At 38.5% G+C, this 19,340-nt stretch overlaps 1 protein-coding gene across 4 annotated transcripts in view; it reads right to left on the bottom strand.

Annotated features, from left to right (window-relative positions):
- The window catches only part of LOC309703938 (multiple C2 and transmembrane domain-containing protein 2-like), a 45,505-nt gene extending 26,422 nt beyond the window's left edge, over positions 1-19,083 (bottom strand). For 2 of the 4 annotated variants that reach the window (XM_082528852.1, XM_082528854.1), the window contains exons 1-3: positions 18,931-19,083; positions 8,853-9,414; positions 680-727 (exon numbers count right to left, since the gene is read on the bottom strand). In XM_082528852.1, the coding sequence (XP_082384978.1) occupies positions 680-727; positions 8,853-9,365 (561 nt within the window). In that variant the 5' untranslated portion in view covers positions 9,366-9,414; positions 18,931-19,083. Of the gene's footprint in view, positions 1-679; positions 728-8,852; positions 9,415-11,311; positions 11,378-18,930 lie in introns of those variants that run through there. The other 2 variants (XM_082528853.1, XM_082528855.1) reach the window with 2 other exon arrangements.
- Positions 19,084-19,340: the final 257 nt, after the last annotated feature.

Raw genomic sequence — 19,340 nt, 5'->3', positions numbered from 1 at the left:
CACAGGACTTCTTTCATTTTACTTTCATGCACTGATTTCAAGTCAGACTGTTGTTCACGTGCAGGAATTTGACGAGACTCTAATACAGCTTTCCTAATTCTTTACTGTTTGGGTTGTATTATTTTTGTCACATTTATACAACTTTAATTAAAAAAAACTAAACAAAGTATACTCACTTACAGGTTTTAAAAGATTGTATTCTGTGCAGTTTTATGCTTCTCGTCTAGGCAGTGGATTATTTAATCACTATTAAGCCTTTCCAGCAAGCCATGAATCTTTCACCCAATAAACCCCAGTACCCTGGAATCACCCCAGCTCAGCTTCCTAACCCTGACCGGCTACAAAAGATGGACAACACACACTGGATGCTGAACCACAAATAGCCTACTGTTCTATCTCATTCTAAACAGAGCACAATAATCTGGAATTAAACTTTGATATAACCACGCGTCGGCCAAAGACCCACACTGCTGTTGGCATGGCATAATGCTGAAAACCACCAGCATAGAGACATGAAAGGGACAATCCGTTGCAAAATTCTACAACCACAAAGATGCAACTTAGGATAAAACTGTCAGACGCAACCCTTTTCTCCTGTCGTGCCTAAAGCTGATTTGCATATTAACCAGTCAACAACAAAAATCATCTTACAAACTACAAATTAGACAGTAGCACTTACATTTTGGTGGTCCCCTTCCTTTATGTGACTGCTGTAATCGTTATCATACTGCAGAGACAAAGATGAATATTTTTTTAAACCATGTGACACATGACAAAGACTTTCAAAACATGTAAAATTCCTGTTGATGAAAAAGCTTCACTCAGCTAAAGCTAAAGGCTCAGAACTGCCCTCTCCTTGGTATTTCTACCACCAGCACAAATCCTCTGAGCATTTATTAAAAATTCCTGTGTCCTGGGGACTGAACAGAGGTAACCCAAAAAACATCTACTAGGCAATTTCCACTTTTTTCCCCTAATTTGCTTCTCTTCTTTGGGTTTCAGAGTAACTGCAAACACTGTAACTGTTTACCTAACATAAGGTATTTTGCCATACATACCACTCCTTTCTTTATGAATTCAAATATAGATTGCTGTATTCAGATGTATTCATTATAGTTTCTATACAATTAAAGATAATCTCCCAGAGTTTTTTTTGTAAGTCTATGGACTATTTATACAGCTATGAGGAAGTGTTCAGTTGACAACAACAGTTGCACAATGGGACATGACAAGAATTAAAATAAAAAGCACTTTACTATTCTTGATATTCTTTGATGTGGTTTTAAAACCACCCTGGGGGCCCTGAGAAAACAAACGGTTAGTTTTCACACTGTGCATTGTTGCTTTCACCAAATTCAAAACAGTTTTTTTGACTGATCTGAAACCTCAGTGATGACGGAAAATAAGATGACTAAGAAAGACAGCGGGTCTCTCATTTCTTCTATTTTTCTTATATCAGTTTTCTTACATCAGATCCTGATCCAGATACAGGTAGACCTTAGCTGTTGATCATATCCAGGCAAAACCCACCTCTGGTAAAACTTAATGCAAATCCATTTATAACCAGCAGACATAGAAATAAATGTGCTAGTTGAAATATGGGCTTTGTAATATGCTAATATCAGCATGTATCAGCTTGCGCTTAATCAGCATTCAAGGCTGCATTAGCCTTGAATGCTTAATAGCAATCAAAATGTAAAGCCAGTTGAGGTTTAAACACAAAAGCACAGATTTCTTAATGTTTCTTATGTGCTGTTATTCATTTACGCTTACACCTGACTCAGATCTCAATCAGCTAGTTGTTTTGTTGTGGTGTATCAACCAGGTGCTGCAAAAAGGGAAGTTGCAGAGCACCCTCTGATGGACAAACTATGCAACAGCCACTCTCATAATGTAGTTGAAGGGTGTTTCTTCCATTTCAATTAATTCCATCTTGAATTAATCAGTTAATAATCAGTTCTTATATTTTCCTCACACAACAGACCACCAAATGGCTAATATCAGCAGATAATATCTGCCTGCTGAGAAAATGGTCAGGTTCTAAAGATCAGCATCCTGTGCTGCAAACTACAAAGCGTAAAGATTCGAAATCAAAATCCCACTGGCGGAAACTACAAATATCACCTCAGTCAATCAGATAAATATAAAGAGCATCTATAAAAAACAAAAAAACAAAACAAAACACTGATATGTTACTACAACACCAACAGGAAGATGAAACATTTTACTGGGTGATGATTTTTTAGGTCATTTCCTGTTACTTACTTAAAAGTTTCACAACATGTTGATGGTAACGCATTATTCAAAGATTACCATACCAAACTGCAACTTCTTTTTATCAACCCCCCCCACACACACACACGTTTAGGCATGTTTGTGAGAACAGAAAATTAGCATGCCTCTATATTTGTGAGGACCAACAGTCACTTATGGGGACAAAATGCCCGTCCATACGAGTCTGAAGGGATTTCTGAGGCTCAAAACGTGGTTTTAAATGTCAGGGTTACGATTAGGTTATGGTTTTGTTTAGGATAAGGGGTGTGTGTGTGTGTGTGTGTGTGTGTGTGTGTGTGTGTAAAACTGTCAGCCAACATGTTATACACCTGTCCTGCTGCCCTCTCTAACCACACTTGTCTAAACCACTGATAGTGAAACCAGGAAGAAAGTATAGCTTAGTGGAAAGAAGTCAAAATGAACATGATTCACAATTAATTTTTACTTTATTTGTTGCTTAAACCATTGAATAAAAAGGTATTTAGTAGCCTATGAACTTCTACAAGAGTAATTCATTTAGCCTGTGTAGCAAACAAGCCTGTCAAAGCTGTAAAAAGAGGCTATGACTTCCTAGTTGTCTGGGTCGTCCTCTGCATGTCAACAAGAACTACAGCATTAATCTGCTTGCACATTCATTGGTGTCCACTTTGCATGACAAAGAAAATAAAACCAAGGCTACGCCCAATGTTATTGTTCAAATGAAAATTAAACATTCGGAATTTCAAGTCAGCTTGCATTTGTGCGTCATGTCATGTCAAGCATGCAATCTACACAAAACCTGTTGAAAGTCATTCTAACCATGATCTGACAAACAAAGCCTGCCCTTGATTACGAGAAGAATGCAAAGCCTGACATGTTCATAATTTCCCCCAGGGATCAATAAAGTATTCTGATTCTGATTCTGATTCTGATGATTTGCTGTAAAGGGTTATCTTCAATACATACAATGTTATTTACTAGGGCTGCACGATTTTTTGGCTTAGAATTGAGATCACGATTCTCTCACGATTTTCTTTTCCAGTATAAATATTTATTGCACTTATTAACTGCACATCAACTTCGTAACAGTTGAGACTGAACATAAAAACAATAAATAAACATAAAAACAACAAATGTCTCACGTTTTGTTGTTGCCGCAAAATGTTGTACTGCTTGAAATTCCGTCTCCACCATTGCTCGACACTGCGTGTATAGAGCAGGTAGTGCAACAATAGAAAAATAGTTGCGGGACGGCATTGTGTAGCGTTTGTCTAGGGTGTTGATCATTTTCCTAAATCCCTCGTTTTGCACAGTGTTGATGGGAGCCATATCTTTGGTCAGGTGATAAGTAATAGCCTCCGTAATTTCTTTGTGCCTGCGGGAGTTCGACGGGTATAGGGAAGCGCTGTATAAGGTTCCTGTTATTAATGTTTGGGTGGTTGACCGGTGTTGTGCCAAAAAGTGATTGCCTGCCAAAAAGTGATTTCCAGTGTTTCTGTGTATTTTTTATGTGTAATATCTTTACGTATGTTGGTAAATAGACTTCGGTGAACAGCGTTTACAAAGGGGTTATATATAGAATTAAAAGATTATCTGTTTTTTCAAGTATCTTTATAACTCTGTGTTATTGTACTCACATTATAACCAATCCGGTCCTTTTTCCCCACTTACAATATTTTTACTGAACTATTGTAGTATTTGCTGCCATTTCTGCTGTCTTACTCTTACAAAAGACATTTTTAATGTTAATGAGTTTTTTTTTAACTGCATGTAACAAGTGTCACCTGGCAGTTTGTTGCTCGCTGCCAGGTGATTGGCTGAAGAGCTGTGAAAAGGTAGTGGGTGTGTGGGGTGAAGTCAGCGCTCTTCTGTGGAAAAAACCAGAGGCAATTAATTCACTCAGGTGCGAGTGGGTATACTGTCGGTAAGAGACTTTTGCCATTTTTTGTTTGGATCTTTTGCTATTGCATGTGCCTATTTTTTTAATGTGTCATTGGACTTTTTTAGTGTGACCACGAATTTTAATAGAAGAATTGATCAAGCCCTAGATCGACTGCGCGCAGGGAAACTGATCAATATTGTAGGTATATTGAGTGTTTGTTTTAGTTTCATGATTTTGAATGGTTTTATAAAATTGCTATTTTATTGGGTAATATTTTAATTGATAATGTTGTTTGTTTTTCAGCTGTGCTGTCTCTGCTGTCCTTTTTTTTTGTTCTTTTGATTTATTTGTAATTTTGTGTTGGTTAGTCCGTCCAGCCGTAGAGGCGGTTATTGATTGAGAGTAAGTTTTGTAAGGGCGGACTAACCTCTCTTTTGTTTTTTTTATTTTAATTGTTTGTGCCACTTCCCTTTATCTCTCAGATCACAGGCCATACATAGCACTGATTCCCAGCTGCGCTGAGACCCGAATTGTTTGCAGTGTGTGCCACGATTGCAGTGTCACTAAGCGGGGTGTGACGGGTTGTAGTGTTATTTCGCACAGTTTGTGTGGTACGTCTCATGCGCAGCTGGGATATCGGCAGGATGTGTTGTAAGTCCTGTCTGGAAACGACTGGGAATTTGTATGTTTAACTTATGTAATAAATAAATGATCAATTATTTCTTTGCCCCGTTTACTCATCCCTTGTCCTCGGTTACATTTTGGCGTTGTCGACAGGACTTACAACACATCCTGCCGATATCCCAGCTGCGCATGAGACGTACCACACAAACTGTGCGAAATAACACTACAACCCGTCACACCCCGCTTAGTGACACTGCAATCGTGGCACACACTGCAAACAATTCGGGTCTCAGCGCAGCTGGGAATCAGTGCTATGTATGGCCTGTGATCTGAGAGATAAAGGGAAGTGGCACAAACAATTAAAATAAAAAAAACAAAAGAGAGGTTAGTCCGCCCTTACAAAACTTACTCTCAATCAATAACCGCCTCTACGGCTGGACGGACTAACCAACACAAAATTACAAATAAATCAAAAGAACAAAAAAAAAGGACAGCAGAGACAGCACAGCTGAAAAACAAACAACATTATCAATTAAAATATTACCCAATAAAATAGCAATTTTATAAAACCATTCAAAATCATGAAACTAAAACAAACACTCAATATACCTACAATATTGATCAGTTTCCCTGCGCGCAGTCGATCTAGGGCTTGATCAATTCTTCTATTAAAATTCGTGGTCACACTAAAAAAGTCCAATGACACATTAAAAAAATAGGCACATGCAATAGCAAAAGATCCAAACAAAAAATGGCAAAAGTCTTACCGACAGTATACCCACTCGCACCTGAGTGAATTAATTGCCTCTGGTTTTTTCCACAGAAGAGCGCTGACTTCACCCCACACACCCACTACCTTTTCACAGCTCTTCAGCCAATCACCTGGCAGCGAGCAACAAACTGCCAGGTGACACTTGTTACATGCATAAATAAAGGTTCTATAAAAGTCGCTGCCAAAAACTGATTGCGGCTTCTACCTTGTTACACGAATGTTGTTTGTGGCTCAATATGACTTTGTGTCATCCATGAGGGATGCATTTGACATATGTTTCACATATTATAGGCCAACAAGTTACTTATAGCAGTTTAAATACGAGCAATCAGTTTTTGGCAAATACCGGAAATCAGTTTTTGGCAGACAATCACTTTTTGGCACAACACCGGGACGGATTTTCTCCTGTCACTTTCTCGTCATCCCTGACGTGCTCTCCGTTGTTTTTTACCTGCTAATTTTAGCATCACACAGCACAGCTTCTGTATCAGGTGGTATAAGGCTCCGCCCTTGTCATTTGTTGAGCAGGAAGAGTGAGCGCTTGTTTTCATGCAGATTACGTCCCGGATCAAAATGAGGTACAATCGTAGTCTCTCTTTTTCTTTTTCTTTTTTAAATCGTTGTCATTTGGAAATGAGATCGCACATAAGTATGAATCGAGATCGCGATTTTCTAACGATTAATCGTGCAGCCCTATTATTTACACATCACTGTTATGCTAGAAATGCGAGTAGCAGCTGTACTTGAGAGACGTAGATCAAAAATCCACCTCCGGGTCATTTTAACAGAGAATGGAATGAGGAAGGAGATGAGGTTTACAACTGATTCTATCTGACAGCAGGTGCCAGATGTATAAGTGACATTTTTAATTGGCAATAAAAACAGCCAATAGTCTCCTTCTGTAGTGTTTATCCTGATTATAATTACACATCTGAGATAAAACACAAAATAAAGCCACAGTAATATATATGAACTAATATCAATCCAGATCCTTAAAATCATTCACTTCAGTTGGTGGTATTATGACAAAGTGGAAGTGCCTGGGAACGACAGCATTTCAGCCACAAACTGGTACAGTACATAAAATCTCAGAGCCAGATCAGCAAATGTTGAGGAACACAGTGTGCCAACTTTCTGCAGAGTCCATCGCTACAGACCTCCAAACCTCATGTGGCCTTCAGATTAGCTCAAGAACACTGCACAGAGAGCTTTATGGAATACGTTTCCATGGCCAAGCAGCTGCATCCACACCTTACATCAAGAAATGCAATGCAAAGCACTGGATGCTGTGGAGCAAAGACTCAGTGCAGAAGTGTTCTGTAGCGTGACAAATTACATGTTTGTCCCGTGTTTGGCGGTTGCCAGTACAACAGTACTTGACTGCAATGTGCCAGGTGTAAAGGTTGGTGGAGGGGGTATCCAGTCTTTAGGTCTGACGTCATTAGCTGCGTTTGGGCCCAAACTATGCTGCAGGTCCCCAAGTCAAATGATCACTGTGGCATCACTGAGAGTTGAATAACTGTCTAAATTCTTTCATCTGTAATAAAATGATCAGTGTTGCTGCTCTACCAGGTGTGAAAATTAAGTTTAACATCCAGGCATCCATGAAAACAGAATTTATGAAATTTAACAGAGTTAGAAGTTAGCTCGCTAGTTTCCATCTAATATAATATAGCATGTTCTGACTGAGGGATCTCTGAAATAAATTAAGACGTACAGCTCTGTTACTACTTCTGACATAAATTAAGCCAGGAAAGTAAACAGCAGTGAGGTTTTATAGGGTTACTGAAGTTTGGCTAGCTGGTATATAATGTGATTACTAGTAACACAGCTAGTTTTGCTATGTTAGCAAAATATAAACAGTGAAGCAGGAGGATGAACGCTAACATTTTTCCACTTGATAAAAGTTAACGTGAGGGTTCCCGATGGTTAGGAACAAATGCAATCGCATGGCAGGATGCAAACGGACCAAACTACAGTCAGGAGAACAACTGAGATAATCCATCCACAATATGAGGTTAGTCATTAATATACTGCCTGGGCTGTAGTTACAGCGTAAGGTTTTAAAAACTGAGCTTTAAAATGATTAGCGGTAATAAAACCCAGAGGCCAACAGTTATCACTGACTGTTTTTAGGGGATTGTTGAGATTTAATAGAACAAGATGCAAAGCATTAAAACATGTTAAAAACACAACAGCCTTCTTAAACGCAGAGTAGTTTGGGCCCGGAAGCAGGATTCATCACATCATCACAAGACCGGATTATGGTGTATGTTTGTTTTGAGTAGTTAGGTGATTCTCACAAGAAGGCAACAGCAAGGAGAACTTCAGGGTTTCCAATGCTTTCATATATATTTCAGGATGTCAGTTTGAGGTCTTGTTGGTAGAGTTAAGACCACATCTGAGGAGGCACAAAAGTCATTGCGAGGAGACCACTGAACCAGAGTTTAGCTGGGATAAAATTGTGTATTCGGTACTGGTGTGCCAGTTTTGCCCTGTGAAACTACACGGTTGGTGTAAATGAGTCAAAGTTCAAAAAATATTTTAAAATGAACACAAAATATTCGCTTAAATTTTACGCAGTGTGTAAAGGCCTCAGTCTGAGAAAGATTTATAACTTGAACAAATGTAACTTCTATCAATTAGGGCAAATCTCTTTTAATATGAAATCATTGGAGCAATAAACAGGAATGTGTAGCAAGATGGATAGTTCATACCATAAAATACACTTATTTACACTTGTCCCAAAAAGCAAGCAAACAAAAACGTTTAATGTGGAAGACAATTTATAAAATAATTGGTTAAATCTAATCGATCTTGTCTCTTAACTTCAAGAAAGAAAGAAAAAACAAAACAACAAACAATAGTTTTAAATGTGACTCTGTTTGGCACTCACAGCCTACATCCTTGTCTTTTTAACAAAGACGTGAATCCACCAGAAGCAGTGTTTGCACAGTTCTACTGTAGACTATTGATTTAGGATGGACCTCGATTTGCAACCATATCCAGCTCTTCCAAGTTAAACTTTGCAAGTCAAGTGTAAATACACCTGATACCTCAACCCCGCCAATGTACAACATGTTTTTTTTACTGTGTGTTGCAGGGGGGAAAAAAATGCTGACTTGTCAGTTAATTTTGGTGTCAAAGTATTAGATATAACAGGAACTACAAAGTCAAAATATGAGTGAATATTTAAAATAAAAATGCAAGTCGTCAGTGCTAGTGTCCCAGAAGGTTCAATCCTTATGTGAAACATTATATGAATATTCCGTATGTGGAGATGCCCAATCTGCTAGGTTATTTCAAAAGTATTTTCTTTACCTGCGAGCTGTCCAGGGAATCATCCACAGCTGCACTGTCTGGAGTGTAAACAGTCATCATCTCTGGTAGTGCAAGTTCCTCGGGCTCCATGCCTCGTCCAGGTTGGTGTGTCTCCCGGGAAGATGTCTCTTCTCCACAAAGACTGTTAAATGATTCCTGGGAAGAAGAACGGTTTGTGCAGTTTGTAGGCACGCTCAGTCTGTTTTCACTCCTCCCTATTCTTCCACTACCTGCTCTAAGGTTTACACTCCTCCCACCTCCTACAGGACCCGTAGGAGGCCTGTCAAGCGGTGTGGAAGGATCGCTATAACTGGGACTATTGTACTGCTGAAAAGGCACTCTGGAGGAGACGTGGGGGTAATCCTGCTTCACGTTCCTTACGTCAGGAACGGAGGAGCTCATCCGATTGTGGTCAAGCTGGACAGCCAACTTGTTTAAGGGATCCTTGCCCCGCTTGAAATGTGGCAGCATCTTCTGCCGGAGATGCTGCATCATGCCTGGCTTCTTCTCCATGATGGATGCAAGGTTTAGTCTGTGTCTAAGATTTGGACATCACTGGCACCTATTGTGAAAAAAAGAGAATGAGAGGAGTCAGTCATTGAAGCATATCTGTAGCTAAGCTCAAACTGCATTTAGTACATTTCATCAACTACAGGAACAAATAATCACAAGGATTAAAACACATTAAAGAACAAAATGCACAGTGAATTACTGTAATCATTTCTATAAAGATTTGGTGGCGATCTTTAATGTCAAATATTCAAATATACAGCTTTAAGCTTACAGCATCTTGTCTTTAAAATAAAGACAAGATGATAGTTTATTAAATTTTAATGACATTTGCAGATTGTTTCGGTGAAGTTTAATAAACTCCTTGCTATCTAAAATATAACAGGACACCGGAGTATATTCTCGAGCATCTCACACTTCTGATAATCAGCTGTCTGCTTGACGTTTATTCAGCTGTGTAAAAACTAGAACTTTAATCTCAGCCAAACCGATTTACTCAGGAACAAATAAAATACTACAAAAAAAAAAAAGCCAAACAATAACATTTTTAAGTTATCCAAGTGACTTATATATATTTAACCTGAGTAGCGAAAGACAGCGGTGGGTTTGAAAACAATTTGCGGGGAGTCCGGTGTTCTCACGGGTTCTAGTGAGCCTGGCCCCCGGCTAGCTATCGAGCTAGTGACTAACAGACCTCTTCGAAAACGTCGGAGCGCTTTTGAAAATATGTGGTGTCTTGATAAACTGAGCAGATATTTGAGGTTTACACAGCTACATTCTCGCCTGAAAATATGTTAAACGTTTATTTTGTGACCCAGAAAGAATAATAAGAGTAATATTAAAACTAACTAGCTGCCGCCATTGTTGACAACTGAGCTGGGCTGCGCTATGAATTCTGGGACAAAGCTCCTTCTTCTTCGGGGTTTAACGGCAGCTGGCATCCTTGTACATGCAGTGCTGCCATCTTCTGTTTCAGTCCGTTATTACACTCTTAAATCCTACTACTTATTCCTGCGTCTTTTGTGATCTTACAAAGCTTCAAACGACGCGTCGACGATTTTGATAGTCGACGTAATCGTGACTAGTCGACTAATCGTGGCAGCCCTAATACACACATTATCTATCAGAGGCCTTTAGTGCCATAAAATATGCTTATAATGGTGACCCAGAAATTAAACAACCTGCAGCAATTATATAACAGAAGAGGAAGCTGGAACAACTGCAATTAATAATGCAAACTCACGTGTGCACTCCAATATAATGTTGACAAAGAGGGGCTTTTTAACACAGAAATTTAGTCTACTCAAATGCTGTGAGTTACAAATAATGTTAATATGTTTTCTTTTGTTCATGGGTGCAGAGACAAGGCACTGCATCTAACAAAAACACATGCAAATAGACACAATACACTGTAGTAACAATACCTTTATAACTTGTGTTCATTTTGCTTACTTCTTTCTTTAATTACTTCATTCATGCATTTATCTGTTCATCGTTTCATTTATTGTGTTGATTTAATTTCCATACTCTCTTGGCTCCCCATTCTAACAATACATTATGAGCAGGTGCACAGAAACAAAGTTGGGCACAGGCACACACACACTTACTTGTTTGCCTCATCTTTGTCTACATGTCATATTCCATGTGACTTAACGACTTATTTTTTCAGATATCTGTGTCTGTTATTTCATTTAAGGAAAATTATAACATTATATTATAATAATGCATTAGGGGAAAAAGAAAGAAGAAAAAAAAAAAGAAGAAATCATCAAATCATGCAAAGTCAGTTTTGCCAGTAAAATGATTGTTATGAGCTCACTTCCACTGACCAGGTCTCTCTGCTATCAGGAAGAAATCTCTTGGGAAATTAAAAGGTCAAAGGACAATACCTTAACAATACACAAGTCTTTGAACAGAAAGCAGGCATACTTTTTGTGGTGTGCATTTACCGGTAAATTTAGAATTTTGCCACTCCTTTTTTCAGCCTCATGAAAACAATCTAGTCATTAGATTCACTGCAGAAAAAAAAAGTAGAAAAAACAGTTTACAGATGTAGGTTAATATTGCACGTCAAGATTTTTTAAATGCTTCTCGGAATAAAAGGAAGTAGACAAAAATAATTTCAACTATAAATAAAGCCCCATCTATCATAGTCACACCTCTAACTGAAGACGACAACTATTCTCACCCGGAAGGAGACTATTCTGACAGCTTTACATTACAGCTCGGCTGTATATCTTTTGGAGGGCCGACTTCAGCTACTACATAGTTTTTTTAATAGCTTGTTCCTGTATGTGTGTGTGTGTCTCATCTGTCATTCATTTACAGGTTAGCCACTGCAAACTTACAGCTTTTTTGAAGAAACAAAGACAGGGAAGACAAAGCACAGAATGCATACTGTGATGTGTCATTCATGCTTAAGCTCTAAATGATCAATTAAATATATAAAAAAAAGAAACATTACCAGCCCTTTGCTTCTGACAAAACCTGATAATCCTCTTAGCAGCTTCTCACTTTGTATTGTCATCAACTGCGGCCAACGACCTGTCATGCTATCAGCAGGTAAAGGGAAGTGTAGGGTGAGAGGCGGAGATGGCAGACGTCATATTATTATGGAGGATGTAATCTCAGGCATCGACAGCAAAGCAAAACATATTCATGGAACATGAATAGAAGATGTTAAATATCATAAGAGGTTATCATTTCCACAAGAGTGTTTCCTACTGGTTAGCTGAAGTTGTTTCTCCAGGTATTAGACTACAACAACTCATTTTTATTGTTTGTCACCTGCCTGGCTATGAGAAAATTGAACCAGAAAAGCATGAGTCCTTGATGGCAGCTTGACAGCAGCTGGGACGTATATCTCCCACAGGTAGTAAGCAGAGCGTGATCATAATGGAGGTATGTTTTTGTAGGCCAAAAATATGCATTATGTTTTTGACTTTTACTTTCACCTCTCCCCTTTTCAAACCACACACAAGAGGAAGAAAGCCAACAGACTATTTAAGGAAATGCTCTATAGTTTGTGTAGGGATTCCAAACTTGCTGCTCTTATCAATATACACTAGATCTAACAAAGAACCAAAATATTATGTTTAGAGTTGAAACAGTTGTTCGCACTTACATTCCATATCGCAATCACTCAACACCATAACATCATGTTATCAAAAAGCTTAGCTTCAGATTATTTATGATCATCTAATCTCTAGAATTAAGTCATGCAATTGAAACACTGAGACTGGAACTGCCCAGTCAGTGACTCTTATCCAATTTGTTCTAGACATGTGTGAAATCTGGTTTCTTCCTCCAACTTCAGAAATAACATATTGTGTTTGTGATACGTTCAATAGTTCTACTCCTTGCATTTATAAAAATCAACACAGTATGTTAAAAGGTCTCATGCCATCTTACTTTCCTCTAGCAAATTTGCATGTGTGCGTCTCAATTGTCGGTCAAAAGTCTGCCAGAGGCATCCCCTTGCCTTATGTTCAGCAACACGTATATCACTGAGTGTGCATCTGTTTACTCAACACCAGTGGGCGTATGTTCTCCTCAACTTAGATTATCAGTTTTATTTCCTTCAGTGCAGGAAATAATTATGGGATCCCCTGCTGAATTTAGTTTATGTTCACTTGCAAAGAATTAAACATGCATGACCGTGGGTGACCATGGCTCAGGGGATTGGGAAGCTCATCTGTAACCGGAAGGTTGCCAGTTCGAGCCCCCTGTTCTTTCTGTTCTGGTCGTTGTGTCCTTGGGCAAGACAAGGCCAACAGAGGGCCTTGTCAGAGGGGCCGATGGCGCGATATGGCAGCCTCGCTTCTGTCAGTCTACCCCAGGGCAGCTGTGGCTACAACTGTAACTGCCTCCACCAGTGTGTGAATGTGAGAGTGAATGAATAGTGGAATTGTAAAGCGCTTTGGGTGCCTAGAAAAGCGCTATATAAATGCAATCCATTATTATTATTATTACTCGTTTTTATGGTAGTTTAAAATTTAGAAAGAGAGATAATCAACTAAAAATACTTCTCCCAAAAAAAACACATTACATAAAAGTTGATTTGCATGTCACTGATAATGACTAAGTATTAGATCCCCAAGCAAAACATGGCTTAGTACTTAGTGGAAAAGCCCTTGTTGGCAAGCACAGCGGTAAGACTGCTCTCGATGCTGGTCACCAGGTTTCCACCCATCTCAGGAAAGATATAACCACTCCTCTTTACAAAAACTCTCAATCTTTAAGGTTTCTTGTCTGCCACTTAGCAACTCTCTCCACAGATTTCCACAGCTACTAGGCCACTGCAGTGACCTTAATTTTCTTCTTTAGCCTCTCCTTTATTGCCATGGTATGTTTTGGGTCATCGTCAAGCTGGAAGACCCACAATAGAGCTTCAGTATTCTGGCTGAATCCAATATTTTACAGTACATGACCCAGTCCATTTGCCCCTCAATGCAGTTAAAGTTGTCATGTAGCCTTAGTAGAAAATTAGGCCGAAAGCATAACATTCTTTGGGTCTTTGATCTTGCCCATTGTGCTGGATAAGTTGGAATGGAAGAAATTGATTCTGTAGACACATAACTAAATGCTATCAGGAGTATTTGGAACTACAGTAACTGACTGATTAATTGTAATCTGTGTCTCACGTGGGCACACACTAGCAAGCACCTGAAGGGACCATATAATGTAAGATTATACCCTACTTTATATTGCACAATGGGAAATCCAAAGTTCAAACAAAGCAGTAAATGAGAAGTGTTTGAAATACATAAAACTGTATTTATCTAATGATAGTCACAGCAAGTTTCATGACGTTGAAGCAAGGTGGTTTTTCATTTGATTAATTTATACACCTAAAGGCGCTGTCACTGTTGACTGTAGTTTGAAGTCTTTGCTTTAGCTACAGATAAACTTAGCTGTGAGCGACAGAAACGCACTGTGAACTAACTCAGTCATTTCAATCTTTTAAGAAGAAAATACACAATATGTCAGTTCGTGTTTACAGCTCGTTTCCACTGCCCTCAGGGACCAAAGTTGGGATTATCAGGTCTGATTATCGCCCAAATTTTTGGCCACAGAATGGCACGTAGCAGGAAACAGTCCATTTCAGACACGGCATTACTAGTAGAAATACTCCATTTGGTGAGTGTGCTGCCTGTACAGAATATGAGGAAGGTAGATCACATTATGGCCACTCACTGTGGTAACTTTCCAGTAAATTCACATCATATGGACTTTTCAATCCACTTTTTCAATTCAATTGACATTTTGAATTCACTACATGTATGAAGATTTTTTTAAAATCATAACTTTAAATACTAAATATTCCAGATGGTCCTCTTTCAAAAAACAGGAACCTGGAATGATATATGTCGCATTACTGCTTTATTGGTCATCACAGACCAACCGATTAACGTGCATGACTGCCAACAGGGCTGATAGCCTGCATCACTTTCACGTCACTGCATTTTATTGGCAGGATGTTTCACTACAAAGCCTAAGTTAGAATATCAGCTAATTTCAGGATCAAACTTCATCTCGAGCAAAATTATTAATGGAATCAAAGGAGATTTCAAGAGCGTGATGGGCTTAAAAGAGTAATGGGAGAAAAAGACCATGTGTGCAGAACATTGCAATGTAGGGCATTGATCATGTGATTTGACTCGAAAATGGTGTTAGTGTAACTTAGGGCATGAATTAAGTATAGTTTCAAAAACACAACAACTGCAATGATTTACACAAACCCACTTTTTTCCAAATACACAACAGAATACAACATGTCAAATTTTTAAACAGTAAAAATGCAGGAAGAGAAGAAAAATAAATTATACTTGAGTTTGGCAGCTAACAATCTCCAGAAAGTTTGGAGTTCCCTCTGTAAACATCTTTTTTGTTATACTTGTCCCAACTTTTTTTGAGGTTATATATTGTTGCCATTAAATTCAAAATCACCTTAGTTTGAATAAAAACAGTATATTTTCTCAGGTTTTTCTCAGGTGTAATAAATTTCAGTGTCCCATCTTTTTGGAATTGGGGCTGTAAAGAAGCCCCCAAAAAGCTATAATCATGCTCAACAGAGCAGGATACGACATAGCTTTCAACTGACAGTCCAGCCACTGTTACCACTGGAAAACAGCAAATCATTAGAAATTTTAAAAAAAAAAGATGAGGCCCACTTCTTCATTTGGCAAGAATAGACTCTGATGAAAGGCAAGATGCTTCATCAGAATAGGGGGGATTTTTGTACTATGAAAAGTTTCTCAGAAGACTATTGAAGAATTTTTCTTACATTTCACAGCCACCCTGCAGGATCCAGAAGGCTGGTTGGTTGTATGGGCTAAAATACATGTATGTATAACTAAAGTAAGGCTAACCGCATGATGCAAAAAACTAAGGCTCGGTCCTGAATCAATATGCCCTTCCTAAATAAATAAATATATAAATAAATAAAAAGATATTGGATAATGTACTGTACTTTACAGTTCCTAATTTGTGCAGTATAAAGTTCCAACAAAGTAATAAATGAGAAGTGGCTGAAATACATAAACCATTATTTACCTCATGACAGTCATGGTAAGTATCATGACCTTTGAAGTAAGGTGGTTTTGTTATTTGATTCATTTATACAGTATGGGCACTGTCACCGTTGACTGTAGTTTGAAGACCTGATGTCTCATTGATAATTAGCTGCAGATCAGCTCAGCTGTGAGCTCTAAAAGCCAACTTGGGAGGAGGGGGGGGGTTCCTGTTTCCCCACCATCAGAAACATACTGGTCAAGTCTGCAGTCATTGTGCCCTTGATTAATGCTCTGGCAAATCACTAATCCTTCTTTACACATTAGATGGAGCTTACAAAAAGGAGATTTATTTATTTATTAAAAAAATAAATCTAATCAGAGGATTGGAAATTAATTGGAGGACACACCTTCATGAATTAAAAAAAAAAAAAAAAGTCTAGCAAGCACTTTAAGGCACCATATAGTTATACTGCACAAATAAGGAACTCCAAAGTTCAAGCAAAGTAGTACATGTGAAGTGGCTGAAATACATAAACCATTATTTACCTTATGATAGTCACAGTGAGGTGTCATTTCTTTAATTTCACTAGATTTTTATGCTTAAACATGCAAATTCAGTAGTTATTGTATATTCATCTGCATGAATTTCCAACAGACAAAGTATAGCAAATTAAACGCCTAAATGCACATTTTGAACATTTTCTTTTCACTATCCTAAAATGTTACGGAGCAAGTACATGGGAAAAAAAATCCACTCTTTCTGCCTGCCATGTCTCACCAAGTTAAAGCTTGTATTGCCTATCCTTGTACAACACATCATTAGAGCCAGAACAGTCAGGGTCCACATGAAGGCTTTTGCACGAAGCCAGCTCAGTTCAAGGACATGCTGAGGCCAACTGTCCATCATACAGATAAACATGTCCCAAAACCTTCCTCACCAGCCTCCTTTTAAGTCACTTTTTTGACTATATTAGATAGCGAGACATTCAGCAAGATTGCTTAAAAAACTGTTCTAGATCGCAATAAACAGGAAATAAACAGGCAATGGTTTAAGGTCGCATTGTTAAACAAACCTGAAAGTGGGTACATGTACGTGAAAGCACTTTTACTGTCCATGAAAAAACCCTTTGCAATATGACTAATGCCAAGGTGTGTATGAAAATCATCCTTTGATACTAGTACGTACTAGAAAGGCATCCTGTCTGATTGGCATGATTTCTTATACAAAAGGGATCAGTCAGTGTTAGTACAAAAGCTAAAGCAAGCTCACACATGCATCAGTGGTTGCAAGAAAAGCATGCACAACTGCACACAGTGCATTCTGTCTCCCATTTCAAAATGAGGACGCCGCTGTTTGAAGGAAAAAAAAACAGATTTTATGAAAAGCCCGACAGTACACAAATAACTGATGATGTTGTTTTATAATGATCCCGGGTTAATCCGTTGTTAAACATTAAAGTACTCTGGCTGAATGGGTCTTCTAAATATTAGAGATGTAGAGATCTGACCAGGCAATGATTTACTGAAGCAGATAAACAACAAAGGCTTCTGTCAATTTTGAAATGTTCTGCATACAAGTTCTTATCCTGAAAGCAAGCTCCTTAGAAATTACAGGAAATTGTGCTCTCATTTTTAAAATATTTATCATGTACAGACCTCTGACAAAATAAAGGAAATAATCTGTTACGCTGTAGGGGTAATTTTTTGGCAAGGTTTTGATCCACCTCTCCCATAAGAGCTGAAGCCTAAACACAAACCAAATTTCTGACTAATTAACATTATCCTGAGGAAATAATTCAATTCCCCCACTCCACGACACAACTCAATGAATGGTTTGGAGAGTATGACATGAGGAAATCAGATCGTCAGATCTCAATCCATTTTAGCACCTGTGGGAGATTTTGTACTAAAATGACAGTGAAAACACTGTATTGACAGTGTTAATCACAAATACTAGATATACTTTAGAAGAAAGTTGCTCAGTCTTTAAAGCAGAGATCCAGAGACTTGGAACACGAAACCTGCACTAAACATCTTCCTGCAGAATGTGGTGCCCCTTAGCAAGACACTTTCAGTTTCCCTTAATTTACCACCCCCATTCCCTCTGTGTGTATACGTTCTAAAGTACTGATGCAAGTTACAAAAGGTCACATCCATCAATGCTCTTTGAAGCCTCTAATGCTTTTTTCTTCCCTTCAGCTGATGTGTTGTGTTGAGTAACTGCATCACGGACGTCTCTTGCTGAACAGGACAAGCTATTTCCTGAAACGAGTCTATTTCACAGTTTGTGGTTCCTATGCTTTAATATGAGGCAAGACAGTGACTGCAGAAAATACAGACAAAACGACAAAAAAAACATTTACAGATTCAGTAGACTACATTTCAGACATATAATAGTCAACATAAAAGCTGAAAGCTTAAGTATTGTTACTATGTATACTAACCATAAAGATGTATGTCGGTCTACAGCAGTTAAGCCGGTATGAACCTAGTAAGTTTTCGAAATTCAATCAGCGTTGGTAAAATGTCATCAACAACAGTATTCTTCATATAGTGCATTTTATATGCAAGCCTTTACCATGTAGCTCCATGCAAGACACTATGTAACCATCCGTGTCACCCTGACAACATGAGGCTTGTCCAGCAGCGTCTTGCAGGAGCACTGGGAGGTGACCATGATTCATTAAAAGTACCACTGAAACCATTTCTTCCTTGATATCAATGCCGAACTGATGAAAATGTTATCTCTCTATTAAAAATCATTTAAAATGAAATGTAACAACATGTTTCAATTCGTGAGAAAGAACAAACATTTAATTGTCAGATGCTTGAAAGGAGTTCTCTGTTACCCTTCTTTAAAGACTCATAAACTAAAGATTCCCACGTGGCAAACTGACAGCTCGAAGGTGACTTCTCATCTGACCACCAGGAGTAATGTTGCCGGACAGGAAGAAGGCTCACCTGACTAGCCGCACCTCGAAGACCCCAGCAGGTAACTTTCTGCTTCTCGCCAGGAAAAGAGAATAAAAGGAAAAACAGAAAGTCATATTTACCTGTTTTTCCCCGCCCGCTGCTGGAAACCTCCAAGATATTTATCCTTATTCAACTCATTTCAGTGTAGCTGGAATTACAAAACAGCAACAGTTGTGCACATCGATTGCAATTTCTGGCTCTGACACACTTCCTCCTCCTCCTCTCCCTTTTAGCATCAAATATCAGCTATGACACAACAAAGCGTCTTATGGGCTCTTCAAAATAAAAGCTCTTCCGAGGACCGCGTGCACTGTCCATCTGCACATTAAAGGAGAATGAAATACATAACCTGAAAAAAATACATGGGTATTTTGAAACATATTTTTACAGAGGTTATCTGCATTTCTGTAAGTTTTAAAGTATTTGTCTTCAGCAGTGAAACATATTGAATGTCATTTTACATTCGTTTTGTTCGTGTCACACACCCCGA

Source organism: Aulonocara stuartgranti (genome assembly GCF_965226115.1).
Source record: "Aulonocara stuartgranti genome assembly, chromosome: 1".
NCBI classification, from domain to species: Eukaryota; Metazoa; Chordata; class Actinopteri; order Cichliformes; family Cichlidae; genus Aulonocara; species Aulonocara stuartgranti.
Note: the sequence above shows the minus strand (reverse complement) of the source record. Positions and strands in the feature narration are given on the sequence as shown.